This window comes from Scyliorhinus canicula, chromosome 10, assembly GCF_902713615.1.
Source record: "Scyliorhinus canicula chromosome 10, sScyCan1.1, whole genome shotgun sequence".
NCBI classification, from domain to species: Eukaryota; Metazoa; Chordata; class Chondrichthyes; order Carcharhiniformes; family Scyliorhinidae; genus Scyliorhinus; species Scyliorhinus canicula.
The window spans coordinates 154,277,761-154,296,890 of record NC_052155.1 but is presented as its reverse complement, the minus strand read 5'-3'; the positions used below and the strand labels follow the sequence as shown (position 1 = coordinate 154,296,890).

The window sequence follows — 19,130 nt, the reverse complement described above, 5'->3', positions numbered from 1 at the left end:
ACCCCTGGAACATCCCCCACCAGTGCCCCCAGTCCCCGCCAAAGCACCCCCTATCCGCGGAACGGCTTCCCCCCACTGACTGTGGCGGCGCTGGACTCAGTCCGCAGCCGCCACGCCGGGTTCACTATCGGGAACGCCATCGGGAACTCGATCCATTGGGGACGGAGCATCGGGTAGAGCCTCCGGTGACATCATGAGGCTATTCCGACGGCATGCATCATTCGAGTACGCCATTTTCGAGGGGGCTGATCATTGCAAAAGCGGCGCCGCTCCCGATTTCGGAGCTAACAGGGATTCTCCGACCGATTGCGGCGTTGGCAACCGGACAATCCCGCCTATCGTGTTTAGTTTTAGTAAGATGATGTAGTTAATGGGAAGAGCCACGGTTGAAGCAGTGATGTGTTGAGGTTATAGTTTAACAAATTCAGTTTTAGATTGGGATGTGATCAGAGAAGCAGCTGATCTCAATACAGTGATTTTAGACGTCTGTGGACAGACTAGCAGTTTCTGGGAAATGAAGAACAGGTCAGTTGGCCTCTCAAGTCTCCTTCACCATTTGATAATAAGATGGTTCACCTGAGTGTGGCCTGACTCTACATTTCTGTCTATCTCCTGTACGCTTTGACTCCCTTGTTAATCAAGTATCAATCTAAATCAGCCTGAAAGATATTCAGTCACTCAGCTTTCACTGCACTCCTGGGAAGACTAACGACCCTTGAGGGAATAAAGTTCTCAGCTGTCTTAAATGGAAGACCCACCACCGACGAACAGTGGCAGCCATATGTACCATTTACAAGATGCACTGCAGTAACTCACCAAGGTTCCTTAGCAGGGCCGGTTTTAAGCCTATTTGACCAATTTCATCAAACTGGGCCCCGCACCTTAAGGGGGCCCCGCGCCAGCGGCGACAGAGTTACCGTTTGAAGCCTTTTCTGTATTCTAAGAGGAACTATAGGGTAGTTTTTACTTTTGGGGAACGCACCGCATTACCGTCGACAAATCCTTCAGCCCTGCGCCGCCAAATCCTTCCACCCGGGTAAGTAAGTTTCAAAATTTTAGTATATCAAGCATTTAATGTTTTTTTTTGGTTAAAGACGAGCATACTACACGAAATATAAACATACATAAATTTTTACTTTTGTAGAGTAGGGGCCCCGCCATCACTTTTCTAATTGGGCCCGCAATTCCTAGCACCGGCCCTGTTCCTTAGACAGCATCTGCCAAACCCACGACCACTACCATCCAGACGGTCAAGAGCAGCAGATACCTGGGAACCCCACCACCTGGAGGTTCCCCTCCAAGTCACCCCGACTTGGAAATAAATCGCCGTTCATTCACTGTCGCTAGGGCAACATCCTGAAACTCCCTCCCTAACAGCACAGTGGCTGCACCTACATCTCAAGGACTGCAGCGGTTCAGGAAGGTAACTCACCACCACCCTCTGAAGGGCAACTAAGGATGGACAATAAATGCTGGCCTAACCAGCGATGCCCACATCCCGTAAATTCATTTTTATTTTTAAATCCTCTTCCAATCACTGAATCACTGTTGCTTGAGGGACTGGATAGCTGTCAGCCCATCCAATCGGCCAGCGGCTCTCCAAGGCGGGACTTCCTCCAAGGCAGTCTCCAGATTGGGGGCAGAGCCCGCCATCTTAAAAATTCAGGCCATAGCGTTTCTTCAGTAGAGATCTGTTCACACCTTTCATGGTGAGGCTGCGCTGACTGACCAGGTGAAAAACCTTGGGGTGTCAGAAAGCAAAAATACAGAAGAAGAGGATTGGGGTGACGGATGGAAAGCAAACGGTTCATGGTCAGAACCATCTGCAGTTTATACTTCATGCCAGATTGAAGGATGAGGGGGAGTAGGATTTGAGAAAGTGCATAAGGAGGAACATACAGTGTTCTCGGTGATACAGGATGCAATGTTCTCAGACACAGTTGACCCTGTGATGTAGAACACTGTTTCTTCCAAAGGGCTCAAGAGATGGAAGTGTTGCTGTCTCCTGCAAATTCTCTGATGCCTCCTGTGGTTATGAAGCCTTGTCCTGTTAGATGGGGACGAATCTCAGTGAGCACATTGCAATGTGTTTGGATGATATGCCATCTGTTGCTGAATAGCTGGGGTATTTGAAATGTGCAAGAGGTGGATGCGAGGCTGGGAGCTTTGCTAAGTGTTTGAGAGTGAGGTATAGTATCTGAGTGTTCGGTGTGAGACCTGAATGCTGATTGGTGAGTGATGATGGTGTGGTGCATTGAGAAGCATGAGAGGATGGTGCTAATGCTCACTCGGAAATGGTATTTGAAGGTGCATTCACTGACCTTGACCCCTCCTGTGAGGTGAGCTTCCTCCAGCACTGGTCCGTGGGGGCCAGATTCCCAGGAATTCAATTTCCTAGCTACCTGCTTTCCAGACTCTTCATAGTGTGTGCATTGAGAGATTCATGGCCTCCTGTAGAAAGCTGACCTCTGTCCTCTCTGGACCTGCTGCATTGGAGAATCTGGGAACCCTGCCTCAGGCTTGCTACTCCATTACTGGTTTTCTTCCTTCCATAGCCTTCCTGATAAAGAGCCAAACTGTTTCCCCACTTGATCCCTCAAACTCTTTCCACAAGACCAAATGCTGCACAAGTACATTTGACCTACTGTCTGTTGACAAACGTGGGTTACCATAGTTTCTATTGTGAAGTCATGTGACATAATTTCCTCAGTTGTGATGTGAAGCTATGATGTGGCATCTGGCTTGACATATTGCAGCAGTGTAAGCTGTTTAATAAAGCTGGGCGCATGGTACAGCCCTGAGATATGAAACATATTAACCAAAGATTGGGACCCCAGTGGCCATATTGGAGTTTGTAGCTGGCTTGTAGACATCAGTGCCACAGGTTGCCTCAATTCTCATGTCAAAATTATGTGCAGAATAGAATTGTAGGCCAGACATGGCCACTGCAATCCAAATCAAACTCGCTTTTTGTCACTCAAAATCAATTTTGAATAAACTGAAATAAATGATCTGACCTCAAATGATTTCTCTTGAGGTTGAAATTCAAAGCACCTGTCAATACCGAGAAACCAAAGGGCCCTTCATTCGAGCTAAATTTCTGAAATATTGGACACTATCAAATGTTATTCCTATCTCATTGGAAAGTATGATTTCCTCGCACCCAAACAAAATGATAATGAGTTTATACTTAAATCATACTTTAAAGAAACTCTGTTTTTACTTGCGCTGTTGATCAGTAAAAGCTGAAGATATTTTAAGTTGTTTCACGATGTTACGGGGAAGTTATTAATTAAACTGATCGGGCTTATGTGATATCAGAAAGGAAATAATGATTCATTTGGAATAAAACTGTGGATGCATCTGCTGTGTAATAGGCATTATAATGGATAAAATGTGCATGCTTGGCAAGCCAAGTGGGCTTGGTACTTTCCAGTCCAAAGTATTATAATTTATCGCCCACAGCACATCTCCACTTATTTCACACTCGTTAGCCCTGAGTTCAACCCTGGCATAAGGGGCGGACTCCCAGTGGCGGCCATGGCATGAGTGGTCGCACATTTGGTGGCTCTTGATCAAGACAGATTTCTTTTTTTTTTCCCCCACCCGATGGGAAAAGTACTTGAGGGCAAAAGGTACTGGAGTACCTGGGGAAGGTAATACTCCTCTGGTGTGGCTGGTGGATGTCATAATATACACACATTTATATGATGGTGCATAGACAGACACTGACTGACAGACTGAATGACCAATCAACACACAAAACACAGCAGCCAATCACCAGACAGGACACAGACACGACATAAAGCCAGAGGGCACTAGTTTTCCCGCTTTCTTGAGATGCAGCCTCTGAGCCAGCCAGAGCCCGTGATCAGCAACATGAACATCCACCATGTGCTAGCAGGATAGTCTGGTCAGGTTAGCCTCAGGTCTCCAGTCAACTCAACATAGTGTCAACCCACAGCGCAAGTATGTTTAACAGCTCATAGTTCAAGAAAATAGAGTTGTGCTTCTACAAGTGTTGGTAGCCTGTCTCTCTCACTGCTCTGGTAAACGCAGTCCTCGCAGACCCAGCATACCCAACACATCATGGTACCAGTGCGTGATGTTAGTGTTTGATGGACCTACCCTGAGATAGTCTGCCTTTGACCAGCGATCAGCCATCGGTAGTATGGACAGCGTCCGCCCTCCCCCGCCGCTCCGGATCACCGGCAACCTCAGTACCAACAGGAAGATTTTTAAGCAGAATTTTCAGCTGTACCTCGAAGCCACCGACCTTGAAGCCGCCTCAAATGCCAGAAAGATTGATCTCTTCCTCTCCACGGACGGGGACCACGCCATCCACATTTTTAACTCCCTCACATTTGCTGAAGGTGAGGACAAGTCCAAGTTCAAAACAGTCCTGCTCAAATTCGACAGCCACTGTGACATCGAAGTCAATGAGAGTTTTGAACGCTCCGTGTTTCAACAGCGTCTGCAGGGTAAGGATGAACCTTTTCAATCTTTCCTAACCCATCTTCGCATCCTCGCGCAATCCTGTAATTACGGCTCCACCTCCGACTCCATGATCCACGACCAGATTGTTTTTGGAGTACACTTGGACCCCCTACGCCAGCAGCTCCTTAAAGTGAAACAGCTCACCCTCGCTATAGCCATCGAAACCTGCGTTCTGCATGAGCACGCTACTAATCGGTACTCGCACATTCAAGCGGCAGAGACGGCGCGGCATGGCCCCCACGATGCGGAGCGAGTGCAGGCCGTAAAACAGACTGGATGAGGGCAGCCATTTCGCGCTCTTTTCCCGAGCTCCTGCGCATGGGTGCAACGACCGAGGGACGGTGAGGCCGAAGACCGAACTGCGCAGGTGCGCACAACGTATGACCGTACCGCGCATGCGCGGTGGCGCACGGAGCGTTCTGACATCACGATGTGCATCAACTGTGGCTCTTCCCAATTAAAGCGGCAATGTCCTGTGAAATCTCGACGCTGTCTCCAGTGTGGCAAGCTTGGGCACTACACAGCCCTGTGCAGGTCTGCTCAAACACCTGCCTCCCGTCACTCCCAGCAGCTGCGCAGGAACGTCCGGTCCGTGCAACAACCAGTTACAGATTTCGACTCCGACATGGTTCCAGACCCTGATACCGAGGATCTAAAATTCCCATTCCGGGTGGGCATCATCACCAAGCATACGATGCTTCCAAAAAAAAGGCCAAGCCCTTCCCAGTGATGAGCATTGATCCGGACGACGAGTGGTGTGCCACCCTTACGGTCAACCAGAATTCGTCACCCACCACAGAGACTGAATTTATGAACTGATTGTTTTGTTACCTTGGTTCTTCGTTTGCTCGTTTGTACATACTGTTATTTATATTCCATGTTTTGTTACATGCACTCTATCTGCACTAGACACCTTCCCGTGTAAATACGTTAGGATTTTTGAATATAGTCAGGATCATGGTCATGTAAATATGCTCACATACTCTGTACATAGTCAGGCACATTCACATACCACACTATTTTTTGCCATCTATGCATTTTTTTTCTCAAAAGGGGGAGATGTCGTAATATACACACGAGTATATGATGGTGCATAGACAGACACTGACTGACACACTGCTATGGTAAACGCAGTCCTCGCAGACCCAGCATACCCAACACACCAGTGGATAGATCCAAGGACAAGGAACGGTGCAAGAAAGAAAGAGCTGCAGGAGCAGGAGAGTCTTTGTGGTTCGCCACAGGTAAAGATGATGGTGGACAAGGGGGCTGTGCTGTCTGCCGTGTGGTCGACAGAGCAATTGGCAGAGTTCTTGATCGATACGTTTTGGCAGCAGAGGAAAGAGGCCCTGGAAGACCTAGCTAATGTGGTGAAACCGCTGAGATCTAGGATCGAGCGAGTGGAGCGGAGACTGGAATCTGAGGGCCTGGAGACCCAGAAAGTGGAGGAGGCATTGGGGAGCATAAGGAGCAGTTGGCCTCATTGGTGGCTGAGGTGGGAGTGATGCGGGAGAGCCAGAAAAAGCTGAAGGACAAGGTGGAGGATTTGGAGAATTGTCCCAGAAGGCAAAACCTAAGGATTATCGACTTGCCTGAAGGCATTGATAGCGGGGAGAACGCGGTGTATGTGACAAGGATGCTAGAGAAATTGATGGGGGAAGGGGGCCTTTGGTCGGGCCCTGGAGGTGGACCGAGCACACAGGGAGCTGAGGAGGAGGCCTCAGGTGGGCGAGCCGCCAAGGGAGATGGTGGTGCAGTGGCTCCGCTTTGTGAACAAGGAGAAGATCCATCAATGAGCGAGGCAGACCAGGAAATGTATCTGGGAAGGGAACGACCTGCGGGTGTATCCAGAACCTGGGTGCAGAACTGGCGAAGAGGAAGGCCGGGTTTAAAAGGGTTAAGGCCACCCTCTTCAAAAAGGGGATGAAATATTGTACCCGGGACGCCGGTAGGTGATTTTCCAGAAGTGAGAGCTTTATTTTGACATGTCAGAGGAGGCGATGGAATTTATGAGGGACAAAGAGCTGGGAGAAGTGTGAGGACATTGAACTTTGGAGAAGTTGTGTGTGCACTTTAAAGTGTTTGGTGTTGGGTTTTCAGGGGTAGGTTATCACGGGGGAGTAGTGATGGTGAGTGTGCCTTTGTTATTCTTTAGAATGGATGGTTGGGTTGGTTGGGGGGGAGGGGAACTTGAGGGAGGAAGGAGGGTTGGAGGCCTTGTCAGGAGCCACCATGCTAGCTGGGCAAGCCAGTTAACGGGAGTGAGGTAGTGGTTTGCCAGGAGGAAGGTGTTGGGGAGGGGTTGGGAATGGGTTGGTTCTTTGTTTGAGGGCTCGGGAGGGGCGGGGGGGGGGGGGGGGGGGGGGGGGGGGGTGGTGGGGGGGGGGGAGGAACCGAGGGGAGGGTTGCTGACATGGGTGTGGTTGGTGTGGCACAGTTGGGAAGAGATCGATGACGGTGGGTGGGCCTGCAGGGTCGTATGACACGGGCCAGGAATAGTCCAAAAAGAGATATGGCTGATCGGCAGGGAAAGGGGATAGGGAGCCCCCTCAACCAGGCTGGTCACGTGGAATGTGAGGGTTTGAATGGGCCGGTTAAACAGTCGCGTGTGTTCACACATCTGAGGAGTTTGAAGGCGGACATGGCTTTTTTGCAGGAGGTGCATTTGACTTTGGGGGACCAGACGAGGTTGAGAAAGGGTGGGTGGGGCAGGTATTTCATTTGGGACTGGATATGAAAACAAGGGGGGTGGCTGTGTTGTTTAATAAGCGGGTTGCTTTCGAGGTGAGGAGTATTGTGGCTGATCCGGGGGGTGGACATGTGATGGTCAATGGAAAGTTGGAGGAGATGCCGGCGGTTCTGGTGAATGTCTATGCCCCGAATTGGGATGATGTAGATTTTAGGAGGCGGTGTTAGGGAAGACCCAGGACTTGGACTCGCGTTGGCTGTTTTTTTTTGGGGGGGGGGCGAGATTTGAATACGGTCAGAGATCCAAGCTTGGACCGGTCGAGTCTCAAGTCATCAAGGTTGTCAGCAGTGGTGAAGGAGCTGAGGGGGTTTACATGGAGGGGGTGGATCTGTGGAGGTTTGGGAGTCCAAGGCCGAAGGAGTTTTCATACTTCTGTCCTGTGCACCGTGTGTACTCCCGGATTGATTTTTTTAATGCTGGATAAGACGTTGCTAGCGGGGATGGTCGACTCAGAGTATTCGGCAATTATGGTTTCCAACCACGCGCCGCACTGGCCGGATTTGCGGGTGGCCTGGCAGGGGGCCCAGCGCTCGCAGTGGAGGTTAGATGTGGTGCTGCTGGCAGATGAGGAGATGTGTGAGCGGTTGAGGGCTGTCATTCGGGGCTGCATGGAGCTAAACGGCATGGGGGAGGTCATGGCTGCTATGCTGTGGGAGGCACTCAAAGCGATAGTCAGGGGGGAGTTTATTTCAATCCGGGTGCATAGGGAAAAGATGGAATGGGAGGAGAGGGCTAGACAGGTGCTGAAGATTTTGAGGGTGGACAGGAAATACTAAGAGGCGCCGGGGGCAGAGCTGTAAGGAAAGGCAGAGGCTGCAGATGGAGTTTTAGCTAGTTTCTATGGGCAAGGCGATGGGGTAGCTATGGAGGGCCAGAGGGGCAGTGTATGGGTATGGAGAGAAGGCGAGTAGGATGTCGGCCCATCAGTCAAGAAAGCAAGAGGTGGTGAGGGAGATTGGCAGAGTCAGGGATGATAAGGGCAAGGTGGTGATGGACCCAGAGGGGGTGAATGGGGTGTTCAAGGCATTATATAGAAGGCTCTACGTCGTAGCCTCCAGCCTGGGGAGGAGGGGATGCGTCACTCCTGGATGGGTTAGCGTTTCCTAAAGTAGAGAAGGGGCTGGTTCAGGGACTGGGGTCCCCAATTGGGCTGAGGGAGGGCGATGCAGGCAGGGAAGGCCCCGGGGCCAGACAGGTTCCTGGAAGAGTTCTACAGACGTTAGGGGTGGACCTGAAGCTACTGCTGTTGAGGATGTATAATGAAGCAATGGAGAGGCGGAAACTCCGCCTCACTACATTGTCGCCGGCTTTCATATCCTTCATTTTAAAAAAGGATAAGTTTCCGGTGCAGTGCAGGTCGTGCCACCCAACATCATTATTAAACATGAATGCCAAGTTATTGGTGAAGGTGTTGGCATCGCGATTTGAGGACTGTGCCCAAGGAGTGATAGGTAAAGATCAGATGGGTTTTGTGAAGGGGAGACAGTTGTTGGCGAATGTGAGGAGGCTACTCAATGTAATGGTGATGCCTTTGGAGGGCTGGATATGGATACGGAGAATGCGTTTGATTGGGTGGAGTGGGCATATCTGTTGGAGGTGCGGTGGCAGTTCGGATTCGGGCAGGGGTTTGTAGGTTGGATCCGGCTGCTGCATAAGGTTCTGGTTGCGAATGTGCAGACGGATCGAGTGCCTTTGGGGTGCTTTGGGCTGCGTCGTGAGACGAGGCAGAGGTGCCCGACCTCCCCATTGCCTTTCGCCTTGGCGATAGAGCCATTGGCAATGGTGCTTAAGGTGCAGAGGGATTGGAGAGGAATTGAGCAGGAGGGCATCGAGCACAGATTTATTGTACGCGGACGACCTGCTACTACATATTTTGGACCCGGTGGGCAGCATCGGAGGCATCATGGTGATCCTGGTGGAGTTTAGCTGGTTTTTGGGAAAAGCGAGGTGTTCCCGATTGAGACTAGAGGGCAGGAAAGGAGACGAGGGGAGTTGCCATTTAGGGTGATGGGACTAATTTTAGATTATTTTGGTATCCAGGTAGAGCGGAGTTAGGCACAGTTGCACAAGCTGAACTTGGCTCAGTTGGTGGAACAGATGATGATGGACTTTAAGAGGTGGGATGTGCTGTCGCTGGCAGTGCAGGTGCAGACAGTAAAAATGACGGTGCTGCCAAGGTTTCTGTTTGTATTTCAGAACCTTTCATAGAATTTACAGTGCAGAAGGAGGCCATTCGGCCCATCGAGCCTGCACCAGCTCTTAGAAAGAGCACCCTACCCAACACCACACTATCCCCATAACGCAGTAACCCCACCCAACACTAAGGACAATTTTGGGCACTAAGGGCAATTTATCATGGCCAATCCACCTAACCTGCACATCTTTGGACTGTGGGAGGAAACCGGAGCACCCGGAGGAAACCCACGCACACATGGGGAGGACCTGCAGACTCCACACAGACAGTGACCCAAGCCGGGGATCGAACCTGGGACCCTGGCGCTGTGAAGCAATTGTGCTAACCACTATGCTACCATGCTGCCCTCCTAATCTTCATCTCCAGGTCATTTTTTAAGAAGGTCAATGGGCTGATCTCTGCATTTGTGTGGTGGGGAAGCCCTCGCAGGTTTCTTGGAGAATGGGTGAGGGGGGGGGGGGGGGGGGGGGGGGGTATTCTTGCATTGCCGAATCAGATGCATAACTACTGGGGGGTGAATATTGCTAGAGTTTGGAAATGGGCCATGGGGGAAGGGTCGGTGTGGGATGGATGGAAGTGACATTGTGTTTGTTGTTGGTACCTTTACCATCCTCGCCAGCCAGGTACTCCTTGAGGAATCTGGAGGAGCACTCCAGCCGAGATAAAAAAATAACCACCTTCATGTTTCACTTCCATTATTTTTCTCTCCCTCTGCTATATGTGTAGCAACCACATTGGATTGTGGTGTATGTGCAGAGATGGTTGGGTCATTGAATATGACAAAGGCTGAACTAGATAGATTTTTGATCGGCAAGTGGGTCGAGGGTTACGAGGATGTTGACGGGTAAATGGAGTTGAGGCCATGCTTTTAAGACAGAAGGGGACATATAGTGTTGAGGGACTGAATGTGTTGCCTCATATCAGCTCCCAATCTGCTTAACTGCAGGTCTGTTAGGGCTTTCGCATGGTTTCCTCAGGTGTCTGCCCTTTTCAATTAGGAATCCTACTTATAATATGCAAATTGAGGTTTACAGTAACTTTAGAAACAAGCACAGCCCTCATTTCAATATTGACTTGAGGGCCTGCACCCATTTCCCAAGCTGTTTGTAAAATCCATGCCGAATTTGAGCAGCTTCTCTCGAATTCTTTCCGCTTCCACAGAAATATTGGAGCAGGAGGGGTGATTTTCCAGTCATTCTCGGCAGTGGGATCTTCTGGTCCTGCCGATGCCGAAATGGGGCCGTGGATTTCCTGGCGGCAGGGAGCTGGATTCGATGGGAAATTCCATTGACAGTGGTGGGACCACCACCGGGCAATGGCAGGCCACCTCCACCATTGTGAAATACTTGGCAGGTTGCTCGGAAAATCCCCTTACTTAAGACAGGATATAACTGTACTAGAAGCAATGCAAAAAGATTTGCTTGACTGATTCCTGGGATTAAGGGGTTACTTTATGAGGAAAGGGTGAGCAGGTTGGGTCTATCATCTATTGGAGTTCAGAAGAATGAGAGGTGATCTTATTGAAACATATTTAAGGTCATAAGGTGATTTGACAGGGTAGATCATGAGAAGACGTTTCCCGTCTACAGTCTAGAACCAGTAGATACCTCCCATTTAAAATTCATATGAGGAGGATTGTTTTCTCTCAGAGGGCCTTTGTCTGTGGAATTGTCCTCCCCAAAGGGCAGTGGAAGTTGGGCCATTGAATATGACAAAGGCTGAGCTCAATTGATTTTTGATGGACAAAGGAGGCGAGGGTTATGAGGGTGTTGACGGGTAATTGGAGTTGAGGCCATGGATTTATTGAATAGCTGAGCAGACTCAAAGGGACGAATGGTCTACTCCTGCTCTGAATTCTGGAGTACTGTGTATTCTTGTGTTTTCAAAACTCTTTTGCTTTTCATTAGAAGCTTATGTATTTATTTTGGTTGCTAGGTTCCCTCCATGCAATGTTTTCTAGTTTTAGAAATATTGGGCGCGATTCTCCGCACCCCACGCCGGGTGGGAGAATCGCAGGAGGGCCGGGCGAATCACGACACGCCGCCCTGTCACCCCCCGCGATTCTCTCACCCCCCCCCAAAAATGGCGTGTCGTGTTTTGCGACACGCTGCTCGGAGAATTGCCGCTTGCCGGTTCTCACGGCGACCGGCGTTTCTCCAGCCCGGATGGGCCGAACGGCCTGCTGAACCCGACCGGTTCACGCCAGCGCCAACCACACCTGGTCGCTGCCGGCGTGAACAGGGCGCGACCTCTGTGTGTGGGGCCTGTGGGGGGTGGAGGGAGGATCGAGCACCACCGGCATGCTCAGGAGATGTCTGGCCCTCGATCGATGCCCACCGATCGTTGGGCTGCCGTCTCTAAAAGACGCACTCTTTTCCCTCTGCCGCCCCGCAAGATCAAGCTGCCATGTCTTGCGGAGGGCAGAGGGGAAAACGGCGCTGGCCAACCTGCGCATGCGCGGCTGACGTCACTTAGGCGTCACTTAGGCCCTGACATTGATGGCTGGGAGGAGTTTGCTGCTGGTCGCTTGGGCTGACAGCGTCAAGGCCCGGCGCCCGAGATTCACACGCCGCCGCACCTAGCCCATCGGGGGGAGGAGAATAGGGGTCGAGGAGCGGCCTCCGACGCCGGAGTGAAACAGTCGGGGTTTCACTCCGGCATCGGCTGTTTGTCTCCCGATGGGAGAATTCCACCCATTGAATTTGAAGTGTGTTGCATATTTTCTGCCAAGTGTGCTTTCTGAACCTTGAGACCCAGGTTCTTGTTAGGTGCAAGATTTTATGTATACTGTCCAATCTCTCATGGAATTGCTCGTCATGAGAATGGAGGAGGAATTTGGTCATCCTGTACGATGCAGGCCTATGTTGATTCCTGTAGGACAGGCAGTACCACAGGCTTCTACCTGTGCAATCCACGCAGCATTCTTTATTGTTCCAAGCAGTGCTACGTGAACAAGCTTCTTTCCCCGAACAGTTCATAATTCTACGAAGAGGAAGTGGCACACATCTCTAGTGAAATCATTTAGAAATTTCACCAGAGCCGATAAAGTAAGTGTTTTTGCTTGCTTCCTGGAAAAAACTTAAAATTTTGTTGCTTATCCACTGTAAGTAGATAAGCAAACAAATAAACTGGAATGCACATGTTTATATAATGGGAGAAGCAGCCCTTATGTTTTCTCTGTCCAGAGTGGGGCATCTTTATATGAAAGAGAAATATTAAGACTTGACTTCAAACGTTTCTTCTTTGCATTGATCATTCTCTGTTGAATATCTCTCCTTAGTCTAACTAAGCACAGTCTGCTGGTAGAATATTTAGGGGGAGAGATGTATTTATATAAAACCACTTTGAATAATGTCCTTCAATAGTCATTGAAGAGCATCAGATGGACTGCTACCTATGCGTTCCGCAGTGCTGCCTGCCCATGGGGAATTGACACAAGTGTGAGTAAACACTGCTTGAAGGAATCTCTCCCCCTTAGATTTCAATACTTCATTAAAAATTCCTCCCAATCTTAAATAATAGGATTGTCTTTTCAGATCTTTCTACTTTGTTTCTTTATTTGAACAGTCCCTGATTTCAAGTCCTCACCGTAAAGAAATTAAAGAAATGAAGCTGATTGGGATTATAACATTACTGAAGAGGAAAGCAGTAGTTGATGACAGACCTGGGGCGGCATTCTCCCCTACCCGGCGTGACAGAGGGTCCCAGAGTAGGGGAGTGGCGCCAAGCACTCAGGGGTCGCGCCTCCCCAAAGGTGGGGAATTCTCCCCACCTTTGGGGGCCAGCCCCGCGCCGGAGCGGTTGCGACCAGAAGACCGGCGCAAAAAACCGGCGCCCCCGGCAGCGGGGCTGGCCGAAAGGCTTTCGCCAGTCCGCGCATGCGCCGGCAGTGACGTCAGCGGCAACTGACCGCTGACGTCACTGCCGGCGCATGCGTGACATGGGGTTCTCTTCTGCCTCCGCTATGGTGGAGGCCGTGGCGGACGCGGAAGAACATAGTGCAGCCAGGGCACTGGCCCGCAGTCGGAGCGTGGGTCCCGATCGCGGGCCAGGCCACCGTGGGGGCACCCCCCGGGGTTCGATCGCCCCCCGCCCCCCCAGGACCCCGGGGGCCTGCTCGCGCCGCTGAGCCCGCCGTTCCAGAGGTGGTTTAAACCTCGGCGGCGGGAGAGGCTTCCCAGCGGCGGGACTTCGGCCCATCCGGGCCGGAGAATCACCGCAGGGGCCTCTCCGATCGGAGTGGCGAGATTCCTGCCCCCGCCACTTTCCGGGTGGCGGAGAATCTCTGCCACGGCGGGGGCGGGATTTTAGGTGCCCCCAGGCGATTCTCCGACCCTGCTGGGGGTCGGAGAATTTCGCCCCTGCTCAGAGGTGGAAAGGAGAGCAATTCTGGGTACATTTCAAATTCAAGTGAGGATAAACAAATCAAGAGCTACATGCATTGTAATTCTGAGCATTATTTTATGCAGGAGGCAAGTAACATTCCTGGCACAAAAGGGGCAGACAATATTTGTCTGCACCCCATCAACCACCTTAAACATTTATGCTCTCCAACACTGACACACTGTGGCTTCAGTGTGCACTATATACAAGATAGCAATTTGTCAAGGCTTCTTAGACATCACCTCCCAACCTGCAGCTTCTACCACCCAGAAGGTAAAGGGCAGGAGTTTCCTGGGAACACCATCATCTGCAAGTTCCACGTCAAGTCATGCACCATCCTGACTTGGAACTATAGTGGTATTTCCTTCAATGTCACTGACTCAACATAGGAACATAGAATACAGGAGCAGGGGTAGACCATTAGTCCTCTCGAGCCTGCCCCACCATTCAATCAGATCATGGTTGATCTTCTACCGCAATGCCGTTTTCCCACACTATCCGCATGTCCCTTGATATCTTTAATGTCTAGAAATGTATCAATCTCTGTCTTGAACAAACTCAATAACTGAACCTCTACTGTCCTCTGCAAGAAAGAATTCCAAATATTCATCAGCCTCTGAGTGAAGAAATTATTCCTCATCTCAGTCCTAAATAACCTACCCCTTATTTTGAGACTGACCCCCACCCTTCTGGTTCTAGAATCTCCAGCCAGAGGAAACCTCCTTCTTGCAACTCCTTGTTCCTTAAACCTCTAAGACCTTTTCGAAAATGTTCTGTTCCACCTTAGGTTAAAGGAGACATTTTGAAACATAACCACATTGTAAAATCCAGTGTTCGTAACATTACCTCTAGACTATTCTGATGCACTTTATGCCAGTTTCCCATGTTTCCTGCTGCCACTCTTGCCTACACTTAAAGCATGATGGACAAGCCGCCGCTGCCAGCCCAAGCGACCAGCAGAAAACTCCTCCCAGCCATCAATGTCAGCGCTATCACACCTCAAACAGAGCTCAACAGCACCCCCTGAAGAACCCTCACTGTCCCACCATTGGAACGCTGGCCATCCGAAAGCCTAGAAAACAGGACCCAGCAGGGAAAATGGTCCTTGGTCACCCAGGCACAGTATCCAGCCCATCACAGCCAACCCTGCAGAAGTCCTCCCTGAATATCTGCAGAGCTGGCCCCAAGAAGGGTGCTATCCCCTGCTCAAAGATCCTTAAAATCCATACTTAACAACACTGTTTGGGGTACCTTCACCACATAGACTACAGGGGTTTAATAAAGAAGTTCACCCTCTCGAGAGCAACAAAGGATGGCTAATAAATGCTAGCCTTACCATTGATGTCCACATCCAGTGAATGGATATAATATTTTAACAGGATTGATGGTTTCCTATAAACAGCAACCTAACTTACTTTACATAGAAAGGAGAGGTTTGGAGGCAAGTTTCCAAGGCCATTTGTGAAGGATGAACCTGCAGGTTGATTTTGTGAATGAATTTCAGTTCACTGATGTGCTGCAGTAAGAGTAATGAAAATGTTCCAGGCATGGGCACACAATGGAATGGTAAAGTTTAAAAAGTACCACTGAAAGATCATGCCTACTCTGTGGAAAAGAAAAACTGTATTAAATTGTAAGAACCCATCATCAATGACTACAAGACGAGAGAGGATGATTATTAATAATAATACGGGAATGACAAAGGGAGTTAAGTTCATTGTTGATTATTAATTCAACATAAGGATTATAGTAAAACAACAATGATGAATGAAATGGGCAGAGTGGGAGGCGACATACTTACTGCGCACATAAAATAAAATGTGGACTACAACAAAGAGCTTAAATAAAACAGAAGTAAGGGAATTGCCCAGATGCATTAGAGAGGCACCAGAACACCGGTGAAATATTTCTTGAGATTTATGCCTTTGTTTTGGTGTCCAAACGTTTACAATGTTTTCTATATTTCCAGAGAGTTTAAAACGGTGTATTCTTTGCTAAAATTAAAATGGGCAACGGCTTGTCCAAAAATAACATACTTTTTAAAAATGTTGGTACAATAATTTGTTACTCGTTATATCTTTTGCACAAAACTGGCAGCTAGGTGAAGCCTAAAACCAGGACATGGGACAATATTTTCGGACCATACTGAGGGAATGCTTTACTTATAAGTACCGACTTTTAAGGTGGGATGTTAAACCGAGGCCCTGTTTCTCAGTTCAGATGGGAAGAATAGGTCTTGTGTTACTTTTACAAAGCTGAGGTTTGGTTTCCTGGCCAACATTCATTCCTTAATCAACAACAATTAAACAAGTTAACTGGTCATTCATTGTATGACTGCTTATATAATTTGCTGTGTATAGATTGGTGGCCATGTTTGCACAATAATGATTACACTGTAAATTAATTCATTGACTTTGTAGCACCTTTGCCCCAAGAATGTGAAAAGAGCTACTTCTTTATCAAGCACATCAATTTATCACTTGCTGCTTTTCTCTTTGCTAAATCTGTGTATATAAAGAATAAATGCCGTCCTTAGATAAATACCGAGCTAATGTGCCGCCCATTCAGATAATATTTCAAATATGCCCTCAGAGTATTTAATATTCTATTTTAAATCAGAGCTAGATGGTTTCAGCAACCTGCGAGATGGGCCCGAAGCAGTGGCAGGAGTTCTAGATCCTATGTAAAATAATTTCCTCTTATTAAGCTTCAAGAAACATATTTTCAATGAGAAAAAATGAATCGTGATATGTTCAAAATGGAAGTCCTGCTTGCAAGTGGAGGGGAACACAATGGCAGCTAAATGACAATGTGCAAAGAGCCACTGGAACTACTTGTGTGGTCGGCATGATTAACATGGTTAAAGTGGAACCTTCAGCAATTGGCACCTTTCACAATGACAAATAGTTACAGCCATATGCCCAATATCGGTGGCTGTCTGGGACAAACACATGCTGTGTAAGTGGTGGATATTCTAAATAAATGTCAGCTACTTCTAGCAAATTATTGTTTTTCAAAATCAAATTCAATTTTAGGGAAGTGGTAGTCTTATTAGAGTATCCCTATTATATATTAATAAGTTACTTGTACATTAAATCACATTTTGGAATATTCGTCTCTTCCTGTCATTGCATATTAATCTATTCCTGCTATTCTACATTAGTCCATTTGTGATTTTATACATTAATATGTACTTTTACATAGATACATAGAATTTACAGTGCAGAAGGAGGCCATTCGGCCCATCGAGTCTGCACCGGCTCCTGGAAAGAGCACCCTACCCAAGGTTAACAACTCCACCCTATCCCCATAACCCAGTAACCCCACCCAACACTAAGGGCAATTTGGAACACTAAGGGCAATTTATCACGGCCAATCCACCTAACCGGCACATCTTTGGACTGTGGGAGGAAACCGGAGCACCCGGAGGAAACCCACGCAAACACTGGGAGGATGTGCAGACTCCGCACAGACAGTGACCCAAGCCGGAATCGAACCTGGGACCCTGGAGCTGTGAAGCGATTGTGCTAACCACAATGCTACCGTGCTGCCCCAAAGGCTTTATTGCATATTAGTCAATCCCTCTTATTAATCCTCTGTTTATTACTACTTTATGGCCGAATGAAGTGGCAGTTGGTACTGGAAGACCATTATGTTTAAAACATTACCTCCAAACTGTGAAAAATGAACAAAAAATTCAAAATACCGGGGTTGCTGAAAATCTGAAATAAAAACAGACAATGCTGCAGATATTCCGTGGAGCTAGCAGCAGTTCTGATGAAATGCCATGAGCCTCAAACATTAACGGTTTCTCTGACGAAAGATGCCGCCAGACTTGCTGAGTTTTTCCAGCATCTTCTGTTTTTAATCACAACATCTCTCTTGACCTCACTGATCTCAGCCAGGGCTGTGGTAAGGACACTAAAATTGGCCTTAATGATCGTGGAATAGCGATGGTCAAGTCAGCCAGGGGATTGTACTGCTGATCACTATTGGGTGAGGACAGTAGTGAACTCTGCCGCAGTGCTTCTCAGAGTGGAATGGCCTGCTGATGGCCAGTGTCAAAACGCACTTGACAATAATGGGCACGTGGGTGGGATAATGAAGTGGAGCTAGCAGCAGTTCTGATGAACATTCTGTGAAGTTGAAGACCAAAGAATAGAGACAACAGTTTTAGGAAATAATGAGAGAAAACTGGTAAAAGTAAAAATAGAGTTGGCCAGAATAATGATTATTTGTGATGCCTTAAGCTTGTTCTTCGCATATTCAACATTTACTTTTAACATGACTATTTTTATGTACCACAGCTACCTCATCCCTGAATTCCCAAATACAGCAACTTCAACATCTTCAGCAGCTACAACAGCAACAACAACAACAACAACAAGGACAGCAACAGCACCAACAGAACCACCAGCTGCCTGGTCAGCAGGCATCATCCCCTCAAAAACAAAGCCAGTCACAAGGGCAATGCCTCCAGTCAACACTGACTCCAACCAGTCCCCTTCAGGTAAGGCAATTTAATCCAACCGCAAAACAGTGTGACCTGTAAATAATGCTTGTTCCTTGCTAGTTATGTTGGAATATGCTTGAACGATACTTCAATGAGAGTTTCTGGTTAATTCAGACTTCATTAGCAGATCAAACATCAGATCAGAGTCATTTCAATTCCTGAACCTAAGTCTGTAGCTTAGCGAAAACTTATTTCAACTCAAGGACAATTGTGTCAGTTAGTGATTTGTATTTCTTAGGACAGAGTTTGATCCTAGCACATTACAAAGAAATGAGAATGCCTCATTTATGTGGAGTTCCATAGAGGAAGAGAGGATATAGGGTGAACAAACTTCTCATGTTGAGTTATCTCCATCAGTGGAATTTGGGAGTTGAAGGAGGTTCTGTACATGAGGAAAAGGGAGTTAATCATTCTCTCTAACTAGAGCAAGCATATGCGAGGATTGTGCTATTGCCAGTGAAACAGGGAACCATGGATTGCATGCGCATACCTCTGTGGACTCTGCATGCCAACGGGGAGAGGTACAGGGAGGACAACGGCTCCCCTCCCTTAATGTACAGCCGATGTCCAATCATGCTCAAACCATCATGTCGGTCAATGCCTGCTATTCCAACAGCAGCTTTGATGTCTTCATCCTAAGATAGTCTGTCACTCTCATCGTCTCTGGCCCACCACAAAGAACCAAAGACTGGAATCCTTGAGGAATAGTCACTGTATACTGAGAGTTGATCCGACAATAACAGCCTTGTTGTGGTGCAGAATGGGAGTGAAGAATGGGCAATTTGTACCCCACA

At 48.4% G+C, this 19,130-nt stretch overlaps 1 protein-coding gene across 1 annotated transcript in view; it reads left to right on the top strand.

Annotated features, from left to right (window-relative positions):
- pou6f2 (POU class 6 homeobox 2) overlaps positions 1–19,130 on the top strand; it is an 828,619-nt gene that overhangs the window by 523,039 nt on the left and 286,450 nt on the right. Inside the window, 1 exon segment of the mRNA XM_038809943.1 lies at positions 18,131–18,333. Coding sequence (XP_038665871.1) covers positions 18,131–18,333 — 203 coding nt within the window.